The sequence below is a fragment of the Xylaria bambusicola genome, assembly GCF_022495145.1.
Source record: "Xylaria bambusicola strain CBS 139988 unplaced genomic scaffold F5B22scaffold_37, whole genome shotgun sequence".
In the NCBI taxonomy this organism is placed as follows: Eukaryota; Fungi; Ascomycota; class Sordariomycetes; order Xylariales; family Xylariaceae; genus Xylaria; species Xylaria bambusicola.
This window is the reverse complement of record NW_025953590.1, coordinates 158,887-176,014: the sequence shown is the minus strand read 5'-3', so window position 1 is coordinate 176,014 and position 17,128 is coordinate 158,887. Positions and strand designations below refer to the sequence as shown.

The following is a 17,128-nucleotide window of genomic DNA, read 5'->3' as shown; positions in this document are numbered from 1 at the left end:
AGGCCGCAGGATGCCATTTCTAATTAGACACGTGCAATTAATTGCCAGATATCCTGGAGGTGACGCTTGCTGCATCGGCGCCGCCGGCCGGAGGTGTGATCCAGAAACGTCCAGTACTAAAGTGTGGGCTTAAACCTGTATCAATATGTCGGCAATGGACAGCCTTAGCCAGACGTTCGTTTACCTATCTGACCTATCTACCGCATATGACGACTCCTTGCGTTGGCTATGCTGTCAAAAGCTACTTGAAAGCAATCAAATTCAAGCTTCTTTCATACGTATGTATGCAATGCTTTATCTGCACAGCTAAGTATCACTACCAAGAAGGTAGGTTACGCAGCGATACAATTGGTGTAAATTTCATTGACAAAGCGCCACCCTCGTATCCCAGACGCCTTTTCGTCATTCTGCGAAGCACTTGTACAATAGACACAGCCTCGCACCTAGTAAAGAGCCCTCTACATTTTGATTAGGCTCTATGCTGAATGTCCCTCATTGCCATTTCACTGCACCTTGCAAGGCCTATCTGGTAGTCTGTCTGTCTGTCTGTCCGTCCGTCCTGCATGGTTAGTCATTCATAGAAAACTCACCAGCCAAATGTTTCTTCGCCAGATGGTTAAAGCAAGCCAACCTATGTCCTATCCTGCTTCAAGAATGACATACGCGCGGATGACATAGAATAGCCTCAACGTCGTGAAAGAAATGTTATTCCTTTACCCAGCAGTCTCTTGATGGGGTGTTATACCACCTACCGTAGGTACCTATCTACTTCGTGGGTAGGGTAGGTATCCCCAATGCTGGCTTTTCCTAGCCAATTCAACATTAGAATTAGTTGGAAGATAGACAAGGCTCCTGCTAACGACATAAGTAGGCAGATCCCTCAATGGCCAACCATAGAACGCACACCCGAGAACAGACAGAACAGAGTTGTAGAAGAATCTACGTGAGAGACCGAAGCTTAGCTCCGAAGCTCTCATGGCGGGAAAGGAAGAATGATATCATTTGTAAGCGCCCCCTCGGTGACAATGACGGAATATATCTCCATCTGCGGGGCAGATATACACTACCTACATAGAGGTAGGTAGCCTCGGTAGCAGGTAGTATGGGCGGTACGTGTACTATAGGTGTCTGTCTCTCTCCGCCTTAGCCCCTCCTCTCTCTCTGATGCCCCCCACCACGAGAGAAGAGGAGTGTCATGGAACCTTCTCCGTCAACGGTGTCACGCCCATACTGTACCGATCACGGCATCTCTGTCCAAAGAGCACTCCAAAAGCAGACCTGTGCAGACCTGTGGTCGAAGTGTAGCCTGCTCCATACTGTCCTTACAGTGATTGAGCTACTGTGGTCGCGCCGCGACGCCTATTGTCCGAGACAGCATCATTTCCTTTACCTTAGGTAAGTAGGTAAGTAGGTAGGTACCTACAGGGGATCTCAGTCCCGTCCTGTCCCCTCTTCCAGTTATGCGGGCTGCCCATACAAATTTGTAGACAAGCACTCCCATTCTCCCCTCTATTTCCCATCTGACAATCATCTCGTTGACTACCAACTAAAACCAACGACATCCCTTTTATACCTCAACCACGTAAGATCCATTAGCATCTTATTAGCAACCCTTAGTCAAAATGGTCAAAGCTGGTAAGTAGAAAGTCCCACACATCTATGAATTGGGTTTTCCTTCGACCCCGCCGATCCGGTGCTCTGCGGGAGGGCATGAGCACGATTGCGCATATTTTTGTATACTACCGGCCCATGCTCTTCAACTGCCACCAGCAGGACCACCTTGCTGGCTGGCACCTTGATGGACGGGCACGACACATGGCAGCCATGCTCTGCGCAGGGTCTTAACCGAGTAGCCGGGTTTGCGGCTATTCTTGGACATCAAGGTTGCCTCTTGACTCGTCTCTCTTGTGGAACTCTCTTCTCTCTCGCCTGTCCTCCGAGAGGCAGCGCGAATGCGACGGTTGTGCCGAGTCAGTGCTAATGTGTCCATCACCGTGTAGTCGCTGTCCTCCGTGGTGACTCCAAGGTCTCCGGCACCGTCACCTTCGAGCAGGCCTCGGAGTCGGAGCCCACCACCATCTCATGGGACCTCACCGGCCACGATGCCAACGCCAAGCGTGGCTTCCACATCCACACCTTCGGTGACAACACCAACGGCTGCACCTCAGCCGGCCCCCACTGTACGTCATCAGCTCTGGCGAGCTGAGGAAGGATATAGCAGCTTATCGTTATATAGTCAACCCCCATGGCAAGACTCACGGTGACCGTACCGCTGATGTCCGCCACGTCGGTGACTTGGGCAACATCGAGACCGATGCCCAGGGTAACGCCAAGGGCTCTATCCAAGACAGTCTTGTCAAGCTTATTGGACCTGAGAGCATCATTGGTGTAAGTGTGCCTCATAATTGACGCTTACATGCGGGAGACCGTAGACATTGACTGACACGGATCCACAGCGCACCGTAGTAACCCACGCCGGTACCGATGACCTCGGCAAGGGAGACAACGAGGAGTCTCTCAAGACTGGCAATGCTGGTGCCCGACCTGCTTGCGGTATGTATCGAAACTTTCAATGGACATGAATTATCTCTCTAACCTGTGCTAGGCGTTATTGGTATTTCCAACTAGTTAGCATACTAACGCTCGAAAGTAAGTCGTGAAGTAGGGGTTAGCTTTTAGGAGTAGACAGCTCGTTAGGTAGCCAAAATTCTGAAAAATCTTCACCCTTAGAAGCCTCAGTGTTTTGTGAAAGAAAACAGCATAGTTGGAGGTGAATTTGTTCTAAATCATCCGAGTCTCCAGCATCTTCTCAGGTACAAGTAGATACCAATGTCAGTTAGCTCTGGAATGTCGGCATGGTAGGGGTTTACATGTAAAGTGAACTGAAACTTATTGTCCCAAATGAAACTTCTCACGATTTACTTGCTACACTTAAATCAATCGGAGTCAGGCCATATATAATATTATTCCAGCCTCTTGAACGATTTTCTTGCCAGTTGTCAGCTCATCAATGACAGACTCACGGTTGGCTGATGATGCCATCCGAACTTACCACTTTACCCCGCCATTGCTCCTCAATAAGGCAAGACTGAGCTAAGTCCAATCGGTAGCTGCGCCAGGTACCCACCCAGGGAGGTCCATTGTACCCTGAGCTCCCCCTTTAGGCCATGTCTGGCCATGCTCTCTTAGTCTAGGTCATTTTTCGGCCACTAACCTCAGCGAATTCCCCCGTTTTACTGGCTGATGCAGCTTGTACCTTCTGCTTCTCGAGGGGACTTTTGCTCCACACATTTTGATGAAACCTGTCAAAATCCAAGACCACGCGACATCAATCCCTCGACGCCCCTTTCTAGTCCTTTCGTTATCCAGACAGGAATAAAATCCAAATCTTCGTACTTATTTCTTTGATATAACTCCTTTTCATTCTAGGCGTTACCGTGTAGCAAACTGTTTCTTTTCGGTCGGCAGGTGAGTCTCATATGCTTTGCCCTATTCACTTCCTGTCTTAACCCCCCCCTGCATCTTCAAGCTACAGCAGCCGGAGCTCTCACCTTCATTCTAGTCTCGGATCATGTATCTGGACAGAGCTTCGAGCTTCGATAACTCAGCGAGAATGCTGTTATATCGTGCAATGATTCTTTGATTCCATTCTGCCTGTTCATCCTTTAGTCAAGATATCATCATATATTCTCCCCTTTACCCCTCTCTCTTCCAATGGCGTCTTCCGAACTTGCCACCATTACCTCCGTCCGTGGGGTGGAGCTGGATGGTAGCCTGCCAATATCAGTTTCTACTATAATCGTAGTACATACCCTTCGTTCTGAAGTCTTGTCACTGTTTCGCTGCTGTACATGATTCTTATTTACGAAGCTTCCAACGCAGCATCTGCTCATGTAGCTAGATGCTACTCTTACCCTATTCACATAAACCTAATACCAAGTCTGCTGCATTCTTCACCGAATATCGTTGCACTTTATGTAATTTTCATATTGTCCATAAAAGCATATTCAGGACTCAACCAACCTTTCAAGCTATCTCTACTTTTCCTTCATCCGTTCATCCAAGCATATCTCACAACTTCTTGACATAGCATTCAACTAATCAATTGTGTAGGGATTTGAGGAAGTCTTTGTTTCTGTGGTTCTCTCGTCTTTAATCACAAATCTAGTCTTTCAACAGCCATGGCGAAAAGCTTTTTTGCTAATGTCAAGTCGGTTTTGAGTGGCGATACTCTGGTGCTGGCCAGTCAAAACAACCCGAATGCTGAGCGCACCTTTTCTTTGGCATTCGTCGATGCTCCTCGCCTGAGGAGAGAGGGTGACGAGCCTTTCGCTTTCCAATCACGAGACTATCTTCGGAGTTTGACAGTTGGCAAACCCATTCAATGCACCATTCTCTACACGGTCCCTTCTTCCGGACGTGAATATGGCTATGCTCAACTTAAAGATGGCACTCAGCTTCCCGACGAGCTTGTAAAATCCGGCTGGCTCAAGGTTCGAGAGGATGCCGGACGCAAGGAAGAGTCTGAAGATACTTTGGAGCGCCTTGACTCCCTCAGAAGCCTCGAGTCGCAGGCCAAGGGCGAGGGTAAGGGGCTTTGGGCGGCTACTGGTGGTGTCATTGAGATACAGAACGATATCGGATCCGTGGACTTCAACCAATGGAAGGGGAAAACTGTCGATGGTCTCGTCGAACGTGTACTCAGTGGTGATCGTTGCCTTGTCCGGCTCAAGTTATCTGACAAGTCTCATCTCCAAGCGATGACCTTGATTGCCGGTATCCGCACCCCGACTACTGAACGCGTGAACCAGTCGACCGGTCAGACTCAAGCTGCCGAGGAATTCGGCAACGAAGCACGTCAATTTGTTGAGCAGCGACTCTTGCAGCGAGACATCAAGGTCGAATTAGTTGGCATCAGCCCACAAGGACAACTCATAGCTTCCCTTGTACACCCCCGTGGCAGCATTGCTGAGTTCTTGCTTGCTGATGGCCTAGCGAGGTGTAACGATTTTCACTCAACTCTACTCGGTTCAAAGATGGCTGCACTACGCGCAGCAGAAAAGAAGGCTCAGGCTGGAAAACTCCGTTTACATAAAGATCATGTAGCTAAAGCGACCGGCGGTGGAACCTCTGACATGATTGTTTCTAAAGTTATGAGTGCCGATACAATCTTCGTTCGTACAAAGACAGGAGATGATGAGAAACGCATCAGCCTCAGCAGTGTCCGCGGGCCCCGAGCGGGCGAGCCATCTGAGGCTCCGTTCCGAGACGAAGCTAAGGAGTACTTGCGGAAGAAACTCATTGGAAAACATGTCAAGATCTCGGTAGATGGATCGAAGCCTGCGACAGATGATTTTGAGGCTCGTGATGTTGCTACCGTAACTGAGAAGGGCAAGAACATCAACCTTGCGCTCGTACAAGATGGTTGGTGCTCAGTAATTCGGCACAGGAAGGACGACACGGACAGGGCTCCCAATTACGATGAACTTCTCGCTGCTCAAGAAGAAGCCAAAGAGCAAAAGAAGGGTATTTGGTCGGGTAAAGCATCCAAGGCAAGGACATACGCAGATGCTTCCGAATCCGTGCAAAAGGCGAAGCTTCAAATATCCACCTTGTCACGTCAAAAGAAGGTTCCAGGTATTGTCGATTTCTGCAAGGCTGGTTCACGATTTACTATCCTGATCCCTCGCGAAAGCGTCAAGATTACAATGGTACTTGCCGGTGTTCGTGCCCCGAGAGCACCCCGGTCAGCTGGTGAAAAGGGCGAGCCATTCGGACAAGAAGCCCTAGACCTAGCTAACCGCCGATGCAACCAACGTGACTGCGAGATTGATGTTTATGACATCGACAAAGTGGGTGGATTCATAGGTGATTTGTATATCAACCGTGAGAGCTTCGCCAAGGTTCTGGTCGAGGAAGGTCTTGCTCAAGTTCACCAATACTCAGCGGAAAAGGCTGGTAATGCCACCGAGCTGTTCGCCGCCGAGCAAAAGGCAAAGGAGGGCCGTAAAGGGCTATGGCATGATTGGGACCCGTCTCAGGATGAGAACGGCGACGAAGACGCTGCACCTACTGAAACACCGGCGCAGACCGAGGCGACTGATAAGAGAGCATCTGATTATCGCGAGGTCGTTGTCACTAACATCGATTCTAACGGCAAGTTCAAGATACAAGAAATCGGCAAAGGAACCTCTGCTCTTGAGATCATGATGAATGAATTTAAGAAATTCCACCTGGATTCCAAGAACAACAAGGCACTTGCCAACCCCCCCAAAGCGGGCGAGTACGTTGCTGCCAAATTCTCAGCCGATGGCCAGTGGTACCGAGGCCGTATCCGATCGAATGACCGAAATGCCAAAGTTGCAGAGGTTATCTACATTGACTACGGTAACAGCGAGCAGATCCCATGGTCTGCTCTCCGCCCTCTAGACCAGCCTCAATTCACAGTACAGAAGCTTAAGGGGCAGGCGATTGATGCCGTGCTGTCATTTATCCAGCTTCCCACTTCAGCGGACTATTTCCAGGATGCTATTGACTTCCTCGCTGAGGCCACGGATGGTCGCACGCTAGTTGCCAGCTTTGACTTCGTAGACCCGAAGGAAGGCCTGAGCTACATCACTCTATTCGATGAGAAAGCCAGCGGCTCTTTTGTTGACTCAATCAACAAAGATGTCGTGGCCAGTGGCTATGCTATGGTGCCTAAGAAGCTGAAGGCCTGGGAGAGAGGACGCGCTTCCGAGGAGGTACTCAAGAAGCTACGTGAGGTTGAAGCTGAGGCCAAGCAGAACCGAAGTGGGATGTGGCAGTACGGTGACATCACGGAGGATTAAATCATGACTCGATGTTTCGCGCCCATGACAGTTGGCTACAGTGGAATCCATGAGATGAGATTTCGTTCTGTACGAAAGTTGGTTGGGATCGAGAAAAAGATATTTCGGGGGTATCAATTGATATGTACACCTTTCATTTCAATGGATGGGCATTATCAAGGACGGCAAAAGCATTAGGCATTTGTTCTGGGATAAAAGTAACTTGTTTTCTCATGACAAGCATATTAGCGAATTCGCAAGACCTATCTCGGCTGTAGATAGCTGTATCCCTAGAGTATGAAGAGTACAACCCATGCACATGAAGGTATATATATATATACTATAAGCTAGACTTGCGATATGAATGTCCAGCCTGTTGAAGTATTCAAAATTCCAAAAGGTTTAGTCGCAGTGAACCGGTCCTCTATCGACTCATGGAGATGGAGAGAATGGCCGAAGCGGCAGTGAGCTAATAACCAATCACGGATTCCCAGGAACCCCACGTGGAAGACACGAATGTCGTTCTCTTCTTTGGGGGTATTCTCTAAACGCAGCCTGAATATATCCCATATGTGAGCCCGGGTGAATTGTTAGCGAAATACGCTCTAGTCCGATGTCGCCTATGCCTTTCCTCAGCCTTGCATGTGAGCGATTACTTTACCCATCGAGTATCTATGCGAGAGCTGCGTCTGGTTTCGCACGGCGGGAGCCAGAAGCTTCCAAATAGATGTCATACATAGTAGTAAGACGAAAAGGCTTGGCAAACCCCGTGAACGAGTGTGTTTGTTTTGACAGAGTGACCGATCTAGGCTGTAGGCTATTCTACCACCACGTTCCCTCCCCTCTTTCCCTGCTCGGCCTCGCGAAAGGAAAGATGGATACTATTAGTATAAATACGCCCTAATTTGAATCTAATGAAATTATGTCCTTAAGAATTGGGGGATGAATCTGGAGAGGGATACGTTTTTACGTGTAGGTATTAAGTCATCGGATCTAGAGGGCGAATAATTTTTTTTTTTTTTTTTGGTTCAAGTACTTCCGGATTCAGCGGAGATGTGCATGACGAGACAATTACCAGAGATGGACGTCAGGGCCTAGATAAGGGAGAAATCTCGAACTGTCACCCGACACTTTGGAAATGTAGAGTTCCTTAGCTAAGAGGCAAGGAAATGACGCTCGACTGGGTTTCCTATATCGCCACTAAGAAATAGCCTATCTCCATCTATCGTTACTTGTTATACAGAAATCCTAACGTGCTTCTTTACCTTTTATAGGTACTCTGTTTTCTACTGTCCTCTCAGATGGTACTCGGAATTCGCCCTAGGTAGTATATATGTGTATAGGTACCTATATAGGTAACTCTACTACGGAGATACTGGATACTTTAAGGCTCTTGTACAGTAGTAGTAAGGCATCCCATCTAGTTAGCAGTACATGTACGTACTATGTAGAGAGCCATTATTGCCCCTAAGGTCTAAGGTACCTAGGCATGCGGTGGATTTAGTCGACAAGGTTAGGTAGGTACTTACTGAGACTGGCCCCGTTTTGAGTCGACACTCTCCGTGATGACACGCAGGCGAGTAGGGTGAACATTTGCCCCGCCAAAGTCATACAGTGCGGACACGGCGCGGGGTCATAAAACAAAGCTTGCCCAACGGTGCGTGTTCATCATTTCTTCTATGTCGTCAACTTCATACTTAACAACTAACATCATATTCTCTCGACAATTTTGCGACCATCTTCTTAACTTTGAACACCAACCCAAACCAACCGAGATCTAATACACCATGTCTAGCTCTCTTGATCAGTTGAAATCCACTGGCACCGTAAGTCACGGCTTCGCTGTTTACCCCTCATACCGCCAAACTTACCCCTCCACCTCCTGTCGTTGCAGCTTGGGCTTGATCTTGTCAGGGTTGCCCGGCCTCATTTGCAAACCCTGAGAACATTGAGTCACGTCAGACAACAACAATCATTACATACGATACAATCAATCATTTGTCTACACTCTATGGAAGCTTTGTACTGACATCTGTCTCGACAACTAGGTGGTTGTATGCGACTCCGGTATGTTCGGCGCAGAACCCCTCCTCCCCCTCGACGATCTGAGTCTGGTACAGATGGGCGCTGACTGAGACATTTTTTTAGGTGATTTTGCAAGTGAGTAATCCCCTTTTCGTACTTACCCATACCCTCAATCCTTGCATTATGGAGTGCTACTTCACGCTTAGCCAGGGGCTTTTCATCATCGAGTCTAATGCACAGGTACCTCGATACTAACATGACGTAGCCATCGGAAAATACAAGCCTCAAGATGCCACCACCAACCCCTCTCTCATCCTCGCCGCCTCTAAGAAGCCCGAGTATGCTAAGCTAATCGACTCCGCCGTTGACTATGCCAAGAGCCAGGGCGGCGACGTTGACACCCAAGTCGATGCTGCTCTCGACAGGCTCCTTGTCGAATTTGGCAAGGAGATTCTAAACATCATTCCCGGCAAGGTCTCCACTGAGGTCGATGCTCGTTTCTCTTTCGATACCAAGGCTTCTGTCGACAAGGCCCTGCACATCATTGATGTACGTTTTCTTAATGTCGCCATGGGGATCCCGCTAACAGGCTCTTCGCTATGTAGTTATACAAGCAGCAGGGCATCTCCAAGGACCGTATTCTGATCAAGATCGCCTCTACCTGGGAAGGCATCAAGGCCGCCGAGATCCTACAACGCGATCATGGCATCAACTGCAACCTGACCCTCATGTTTTCTCTCGTTCAGGCTATCGCTGCCGCCGAGGCCGGTGCTTTCCTCATCTCTCCCTTCGTTGGCCGTATCCTCGACTGGTACAAGGCTGCCACAAAGAAGGAGTACACTAAGGAGGAGGACCCTGGTGTCAAGTCTGTCCAGAGCATCTTCAATTACTACAAGAAGTTTGGCTACAAGACCATTGTTATGGGCGCCTCCTTCCGTAACGTTGGCGAGATTACCGAGCTGGCCGGCTGTGATTACCTTACCATCTCTGTTAGTAACATTATGATTTCCATGATGATGAAGTATGGAACTAACTAATAATCCTTAAAACAGCCGAACCTTCTCGAGGACTTGCTGAACTCCAACGACAGTGTACCCAAGAAGCTTGACGCTGCTGGTGCTTCCTCCCTCGACATCAGCAAAAAGTCATACATCAGCGACGAGGCACTATTCCGATTCGACTTCAATGAAGAGCAAATGGCCGTCGAGAAGCTGCGTGAGGGTATCAGCAAGTTCGCTGCCGACGCTGTTACCTTGAAGGACATCATCAAGAAGAAGATCTCTGCTTAAATGTACTTAATTAAATACCTAGGTGCGCAATTATGGAGGGCAATATAGACCGTCAATGAAGGAGTAATGAAAAAAGTTTGCCAATGACAAAAGAAGAAATTTCTATCCATTTCTCAGGGCGGTCGTCAGGACATGTTGATATCACTTAAATTGAGACAAAGGCATTACGATATATCCGACACCATCCCCCTAGGTCATATATATGGTCGCCAGTATGTGCTCCGTATCAATAGACCCTTAGATTTTTGATTGGGAGTCGAACGTAAGTATTCAACCTGGGACTCGGGACTTTGTTTAATTCGGATTTTTGGGGGGCTGAAGATACTTACCTACCTACTTAGTAATATTAAGGGTTATAGAATTGACATGCCCAAGATAGATAGTAGTGAATTGGGGTACTGGGGGTTTTTGTGAGTTTCTTGCAAGTCTATGGCATTGTAAGAAGTATCTATTGGTATTTATTTTGTATTATTCCTCCCGCTTAATCTCCTTGCTTCTCTCACCCCCCGTCTCACTCTCGCTCTCATTCCCTCTATCATTCCCGTTCTCTCTCTCCCCCTCCGCCTCTCTCCTTGTTTCCCAGTCCCTCATCCATTGTTCCCTACTCGCCTGCTCAGCTTCGCTGTCGATTTCATCTTCGATCTCGCTCTCGCTCCCCCCCTCTGTTTCTCTCTCATCCTGTCTCCTTGTCTCCCACTTAGCTTCACTGTCAATCTCATCTTTACTCTCACTCTCATGTGCCTCTTTCCCTGTTTCGTGACACGATACGCTGACGAGTCGATGGCGTATCTGTTCCCGTCCTAGGTTCTCTATGCCTGTCACGATCTTCTCGATCTCTATGTCTGCTTCCCCTTCGCTTAATTGTTCCCCGCCATCGCTGCTGTGGGGAATAGATCTGGGCTCGAGAATCAAGGCTGTAAGCGTATTGTCACTGCCGCACCCGCTGTCTAGTCCGAATGTGTACCGGCGTAATTGTAGTCCGGCTTTGGCATCGTGCCCGTAGATCACTGTTGTCGGCTGCTCGTGTGGGTGGGCCAACATGTAGGCTTTCTGCAGAAAGGACCATGTCTTCGCCCATGGTGTGCCGTCACGGTTGGGGCTGGGGATCATTATGTTGGGACGGTTGTTAGACGTTGTCTTTTCTAGATTCGTTTGGGACTGGTCTGCGAGCAGCGGCTCCTGTTCAGAAACAGAGGTGGGGGATACAAGTGTCCGCATGTTCATCACGGCCTCTGGATCTTGATCCTTTAACGGCACGCCGGGGACTAGGCCTGCGTGCACGACGAAGATGTTGCCGTACCGTGGTCCGAGATCCCCTATCCGCAAGATCAAAGGGAGCTTCGAGAGCCATTTGCGAGACTTTGAGCTTAGCGATCTTGCTGTGTCTAGGTCTGTGATGTGTTTGTGTGATTTGTCTTTCCCCTTCTTGTCCTTTTTTCCTTTATCTGTTCCCTTTTTATTCCCGAGTGATTTTCTTCCATATTCATTTCCGGGAGATTTTTTTTCTATTTTGTTCCTGGCGGATATTGCGACGCCTTTCTCGTTCTCTGGTTCCCGTTCTAGGGTCTGTTGGTTCTTAAATTCGACGTTTTTGGAATTTGTCGACTCTGTAGCATCGTCCGCTTCTTCTTCCTCTCCCTGGTCTTCATCTCCGTCGTCTGTGTTACTGTCGATACGAGCCCCTTTCCTTTTTTGAGATTTCTTCCACTCCTTCCACATATAATTGTCATAAGCTCGCAGCACGCGGTCTTCATGGTTCCCACGCACTCCATAGGCGCCAATCTCTATAGCGAGCTCTACGACGCCGTCGCTGTCAGGACCTTTGTTCACCATGTCCCCCGCGAATATCACGGTATCGAAACTCCGGCGGAACTCAGCTTTCTTTAGGAGTGCCTTGAGAGCATCCCTATGTCCGTGTACATCACCGATGAATATCAGGCGACGTGGCGTACCTTTATGATAGGGGGTGTTTGGTAAATGCTGTTCAGGTAGGGTCGAGATATGGGGATACCGGGTCGACAGTTGAGGGTAGGGCATCTCTGCACTATCCTTCATCTCTGCTACATATTTGTCGTAATTCGGTAGGTTCAAAGCCATGTCGGTGTCGGTCCTAGGTTCGTCGGGCTTATTCGAGGCTGTGTGGTGAAACGGAGCGAAAGCGGTCGGATTAAGACGCAAATAGCTGGTAAACAGTGTGATTAGGACCAAGGCGATAGTGGTCAGGATGAAGGTTCGGACGAGCGACCGTCCTGGAGTATCGCAGGCCATTAAATATTAGGTGAGACTTGTAGGTTCTAACATAGGCAATTACAATGTATACGTATATCTGAAGACTAGGCTAAGAGAAGCTCAAAACGCCTGTTTCCAGCTCTTTCTAAAACCATGCTGTCGTCATAATTCAGTCTTGTCTAGGCGATCAGCACTCGGTCGTTGATGCTGAGGCAGTCAAGAGGTATTTGTAGAATGAGAAGATTCTAAGACAAGGAAAATTTGCGGAAACTGTCAAGTAAACCCTATTCGAGTTCTTTAATTGGTTTTACATGTTATGCTTCTTGCCGGCATCGAACCTTAAGAAATGATTGATCCTAGAGATTCCGAGGTGGAAATCGGGCAAGTGGGCATGTGCTTACGGCTTAGTTGCATAACCTTCCAAAATATTGTATATTTTGGATACCTAAATTTTAGGGTAAACGCTTGGCCATAGCGGTTTACCCATTGATTGGCTTTTTAGAACAGGTTGTTGAAATCAAAATTGTTATTGTAGTAGTTGATGAAAAGCAACCTTGGCAAGAAACGCATCGTTCCTAAAGAGTGTACCCAGGTAGGAATGCCTTGTCAAAGTTGACCTTCAATTTTGATCAGGAGAGGAGGGACTTGTAGGTAAAAGCTCATAAATAATTATCGGTGTCCTAGCTTGTTATCTTGGGGCCAAACTAAGCACAGGATATCTCTCTGGGAAATTTCAATGCCACTTTATCAGTTAACATGACTAGTAGCAGAATGGGGTGTCGTATGTTTGTGATTCATGAGCTCGTGTTCCAGATTCAGCAATGTATGGAAAATGATGGCAGACTCGGCCTTGCGGAATAGGGAGCCGGAATAATAAATATTTGCACAAACCTTGAACGCCGCCCAATGCAGTATGTAACAGTTCGCAAGCCTACTTCTCGCCTCTTTCACTCGTACAACTTTTGTTCTTGCCCCAATTCAGTAACCCCATTCACATTATTGCTTCTTGTCTTGCTGTTGCGCTTCCTGGGCGCGAAATTTCTCATTCTCAACTTCGCGCCAGTCTCTGGGCTCGGGCTCGTTGCCATCGGTAGCCCGGACACCGCCAGAGAAGGCAGACCGACCGGCGTATAACTGGTATCCCTCGCCATCTTTCTCGGCCGCCTCGAGGGTTTTAAAGGTGATGGGCTGGTTGCCCCGGAAGCGTTTGCGCATGTCAATCATACCTCGCCGACATTCGCCAAATCCCTTCTTGAGCTGTTGGCACTTGGTTGGTAGCGTCTCGGCTAAGGGGGGTCGCAGACAATCGGCGGCTGTGTTTCGCTGGACCATGACACATTCGGACTCCTGTAGGCATTGCGCCAACGCGGCTCCTGTCATAGTGAAGTAGCGGTTAGCATGACAATGCACCCCTGCGCACATTATTCAAGGGCGAACAATGAAGTAGGCATACTTATTTCTTTGCAGGAGCTCGGCATATTCGCGAATAGAGAATAGATTGTTGGCTTGCGACCGGCGGGTTTTCGGAACGTTGGCTCGAACGATGGTATCGCCAAAACTTCTGGGTCTTAGAAATCCAGGGTCTTGATTGGACGGGACTAGTTCAAATACTCGATAGTTGCAAGAGAGAGAGCAAGGTGCCTTATGCACATAGCAAAGAACTGTTGGACCCACTATTTCTGACTTGTCACTGTGGGGGAGGTCGTGTAACGTGGAAGTACAGCTTCTAATTAGTGTCATACTAAGGCGCTAGCATGTACCTGCAGGCAGGTACATAGTATATGTAAGTAACGCCTAATTTGACCTCGAGTATAGCAATCCTGCCTACTGATTTCCTGTCTGGAATACAGAGTAATAGCATAAATGAATTTGCGGAGATATTGAAGTTAGAACTGCTACCTCAGCTTACAACAACGAATCGGTAGCAATGAATGCGTAGTTCTAGTGTCCCTCCTACGAGAGTCGAAAATAGGTACCCGACACCGTTGCAACTTGGCAGGAGCTAATCTATAAGGGGTACCTACATAGCAGGGGTGTCCTTTCCACAACGAGTTAGGTATTCTTCACCGACTGCTACTCCATTCCATAGTACTTAGTACATACTTAAGAAGAAGCACGAAGTAAGTAACGGTGATGGATTCTTGCATGTGACATCACCTTTCAACGGCCGGTTACACGTAGTGTAGATTCGTGTCTACCCTTACCGTCGTCCCAACACAGAGTTTCCACGAGTCACCACATACTTTGAACCCCTCGCAATTCCTGCGTCGTCTTCATGAGAAAGCCCAATGACGCCGATTGAGGCTGCAGGAGTGCAGCTTTAAGCTTCTTGATAGCTGTCGCGTCCACCACGACGCCTTGTTTTTGCCAGCAGCTTGGAAGCTTTTCCACCTATCTATATAATATCAATATGGCCGTACCATTTATCGGCCGACTGAACCCGTTCGTCCTCTTTTCAAGTATTTCTGTGAAATCTGGTGTACCATGGATCTGATTCGATATGTACTTAGAACCGAATATGTTGCCTTGATAGGCTCATTTCTATTTGTTGTCTTTGAAGCCATCATCCGAATCTTGACATTAGCGCTGCGTACGTGCGAGACCCGAACCTAAAAAAAATCGTGTTCTGTTGCTGACTAGACGACTTGATTAGCTGCATCCTTAATTAATCTCTTCACCGACGCATCGCGATACATATTCAATTGCATTTCCTCTCCCGCTCACAAAAGAGCCGAAGAGAGAAAGCATGGTATGTTCCCTACGTTCCAACCAGTCGTATATTTCTCCAAACCCTTCCGCTGACGCCCCTTACCAGCCATCTCAAGTTCCATCCGAAATGCCCCCGATTTCGTCGCCATATGTGCTACCTACGGATACACTGCTGAGGAACATGTGGTACAAACCAAGGATGGATACCTGCTCGGGCTACACCGATTAGCATGGAAGCAGGGTGAAGAGGATACCAAGGTCAACAATGGGCCTAACAGCATCAAGAAACGCATCGTTTACCTCCATCATGGGCTTCTTATGAATAGTGAGGTTTGGGTCTGCCAAACCGATGCCCAACGATGTCTCCCGTTCATCTTGGTCGAGCGTGGCTTTGATGTCTGGGTAAGCTCTGCTTCCTTCCTGCCACATTCCAACTCGGAAAATCAAACTGACAACGTTATCCAGTTAGGCAATAACCGCGGAAACAAGTATTCTAAAAAATCAATAAAGTGCTCGCCTAGTTCGACCAAATTCTGGAACTTCTCTATCGATGAGTTCGCCTTCTATGACATTCCGGATTCGATCCAGTACATCCTCGACATTACTAAACAACCGTCATTATCCTACATCGGGTTTTCTCAAGGGTCAGCGCAAGCATTTGCGAGTTTGGCCGTCAATCCTAAGCTGAACGACCAAGTCAACGTTTTCATTGCGCTTGCCCCTGCCATGTCAGTACCTGGATTGCAGAACGGCATCGTTGATGCTCTTATCAAAGCTTCGCCGCAAGTTCTGTTTCTTCTTTTCGGTCGACGGTCCATTCTGAGCTCCGCAACGACTTGGCAAAGCATTCTCTATCCTCCGATCTTCATCAAAGTAATCGACTGGGGCAACAATTTCCTGTTCGGCTGGAAGTCCCAGAACATGTCAGTCAGCCAGAAACTTGCAGCATATCCACACTTGTATTCGTTTACCAGTACCAAGTCAGTTGTTCATTGGTTTCAAATCATTCGGAACAAGTCTTTCCAGATGTTCGATGACGACGTTCAGACGGCTTTGGGGATGAACATGCCGAATAAATATACCAAAGTGGCAAAATATCCTACCCGTAACATCAGGACACCTATTGTTATCGTATACGGTGGAAGTGATTCATTGGTGGATATTAAGGTGATGCTCAAGGAACTCCCAAAGAGAACTGTGGCCACCGAGATACCTCACTATGAGCATTTGGATTTCCTTTGGGCACGAGACACCGATTCCCAGGTTTTCCCACATGTGTTCGATGCGCTAGATAACTTCACAAGTGCGGAAAATCCTCTGAAGGAGTACGAAAGCTACGCTCGTGCGAGAGATAGGAGTCTGTCTGCCTCGGCAAAATTCAAGCAGTAAGTTGCCTCCTATGTGGTATTCGCGATCACGCGTATGTCTGTTCGGTATCATTAAATTAACTTTTCTTGACAGTGTGCGTGTAAATAGCGATGCAGTAGAATCTGACAGTACCTCGAATAGTCAAGATAATAGCGACAGCGCTAGTCACGAGCACAAAGCAAGGGAGACCCTCTTGAGCCCACTGTCTATACCTGAAGATCTCGCACCTCAGCACCCGCATCTAACCCAGCCGTACATTCAACCTATAACACTAGGTAACGAGACGAGGGGCACAACCCCTGAGAGTTCGGTAACTCTAGATGGTGCAAATGAAACGCAAACGCCGCCACAGAACAACTCGCCCATAACCTCATCTCCTATAGCCAGTAGGCTCCCCCGACATCGTGGTACTACCGGGAGAACTCTTAGTATAAATTCTCCAAAAGACGGTAGGCGAGGCTACATCAAAATCGGCAGCTCACAACCCGCGACTAGTGTTGTAACGACAGGGAGTAGTGACGAAGAGCATAAATATCAGAACAAAGGGCAATAGCTGGTGGTAGAAATGGTAGTCTCAGTTTTCTATGCGATCAGACAACTGTAAAATTCACACAGCAGACATAACAAACGGCAATGTTCCCGCACATGATTTTCGGTACGGCACAACAAACATGAGTACTGGCGTCTATCAGGTTGATG

The 17,128-nt window shown here is 48.1% G+C and overlaps 6 protein-coding genes across 6 annotated transcripts; 4 read left to right on the top strand and 2 right to left on the bottom strand.

The window, feature by feature from the left end:
• Positions 1–1,511: 1,511 nt before the first annotated feature.
• On the top strand, positions 1,512–2,770 carry F5B22DRAFT_318024 (superoxide dismutase). The gene is made up of 5 exons (XM_047970675.1): positions 1,512–1,635; positions 2,001–2,180; positions 2,237–2,388; positions 2,457–2,553; positions 2,606–2,770. The coding sequence occupies exons 1-5, from the start codon at positions 1,623–1,625 to the stop codon at positions 2,626–2,628; spliced, it is 465 nt and encodes a 154-aa protein (XP_047828563.1). The 5' UTR covers positions 1,512–1,622; the 3' UTR covers positions 2,629–2,770.
• Positions 2,771–4,037: 1,267 nt separating this feature from the next.
• F5B22DRAFT_317950 (tudor domain-containing protein) lies at positions 4,038–7,183 on the top strand. The gene has a single exon (XM_047970673.1). The coding sequence runs from the start codon at positions 4,182–4,184 to the stop codon at positions 6,828–6,830; it is 2,649 nt and encodes an 882-aa protein (XP_047828562.1). The 5' UTR covers positions 4,038–4,181; the 3' UTR covers positions 6,831–7,183.
• A 1,310-nt stretch (positions 7,184–8,493) lies between these two features.
• Positions 8,494–10,475, top strand: F5B22DRAFT_616141 (transaldolase). Its single transcript, XM_047975569.1, has 6 exons — positions 8,494–8,635; positions 8,858–8,876; positions 8,958–8,969; positions 9,100–9,383; positions 9,440–9,823; positions 9,887–10,475. The coding sequence occupies exons 1-6, from the start codon at positions 8,597–8,599 to the stop codon at positions 10,121–10,123; spliced, it is 975 nt and encodes a 324-aa protein (XP_047828561.1). The 5' UTR covers positions 8,494–8,596; the 3' UTR covers positions 10,124–10,475.
• Positions 10,476–10,527: 52 nt separating this feature from the next.
• Positions 10,528–12,908, bottom strand: F5B22DRAFT_317881 (Metallo-dependent phosphatase). Its single transcript, XM_047970672.1, has 2 exons — positions 12,754–12,908; positions 10,528–12,526 (listed from the first exon to the last, which is right to left on the bottom strand). The coding sequence occupies exon 2, from the start codon at positions 12,389–12,391 to the stop codon at positions 10,592–10,594; it is 1,800 nt and encodes a 599-aa protein (XP_047828560.1). The 5' UTR covers positions 12,392–12,526; positions 12,754–12,908; the 3' UTR covers positions 10,528–10,591.
• Positions 12,909–13,939, bottom strand: F5B22DRAFT_317880 (cytochrome c oxidase assembly protein PET191-domain-containing protein). The gene is made up of 3 exons (XM_047970671.1): positions 13,806–13,939; positions 13,244–13,725; positions 12,909–13,094 (listed from the first exon to the last, which is right to left on the bottom strand). The coding sequence occupies exons 1-2, from the start codon at positions 13,828–13,830 to the stop codon at positions 13,349–13,351; spliced, it is 402 nt and encodes a 133-aa protein (XP_047828559.1). The 5' UTR covers positions 13,831–13,939; the 3' UTR covers positions 12,909–13,094; positions 13,244–13,348.
• A 534-nt stretch (positions 13,940–14,473) lies between these two features.
• F5B22DRAFT_317841 (Alpha/Beta hydrolase protein) lies at positions 14,474–17,093 on the top strand. Its single transcript, XM_047970670.1, has 6 exons — positions 14,474–14,794; positions 14,863–14,942; positions 15,006–15,101; positions 15,168–15,463; positions 15,527–16,446; positions 16,523–17,093. Exons 1-6 carry the CDS (start codon positions 14,763–14,765, stop codon positions 16,980–16,982), a joined length of 1,884 nt encoding a protein of 627 aa, XP_047828558.1. The 5' UTR covers positions 14,474–14,762; the 3' UTR covers positions 16,983–17,093.
• The last annotated feature ends 35 nt before the right edge of the window (positions 17,094–17,128 follow it).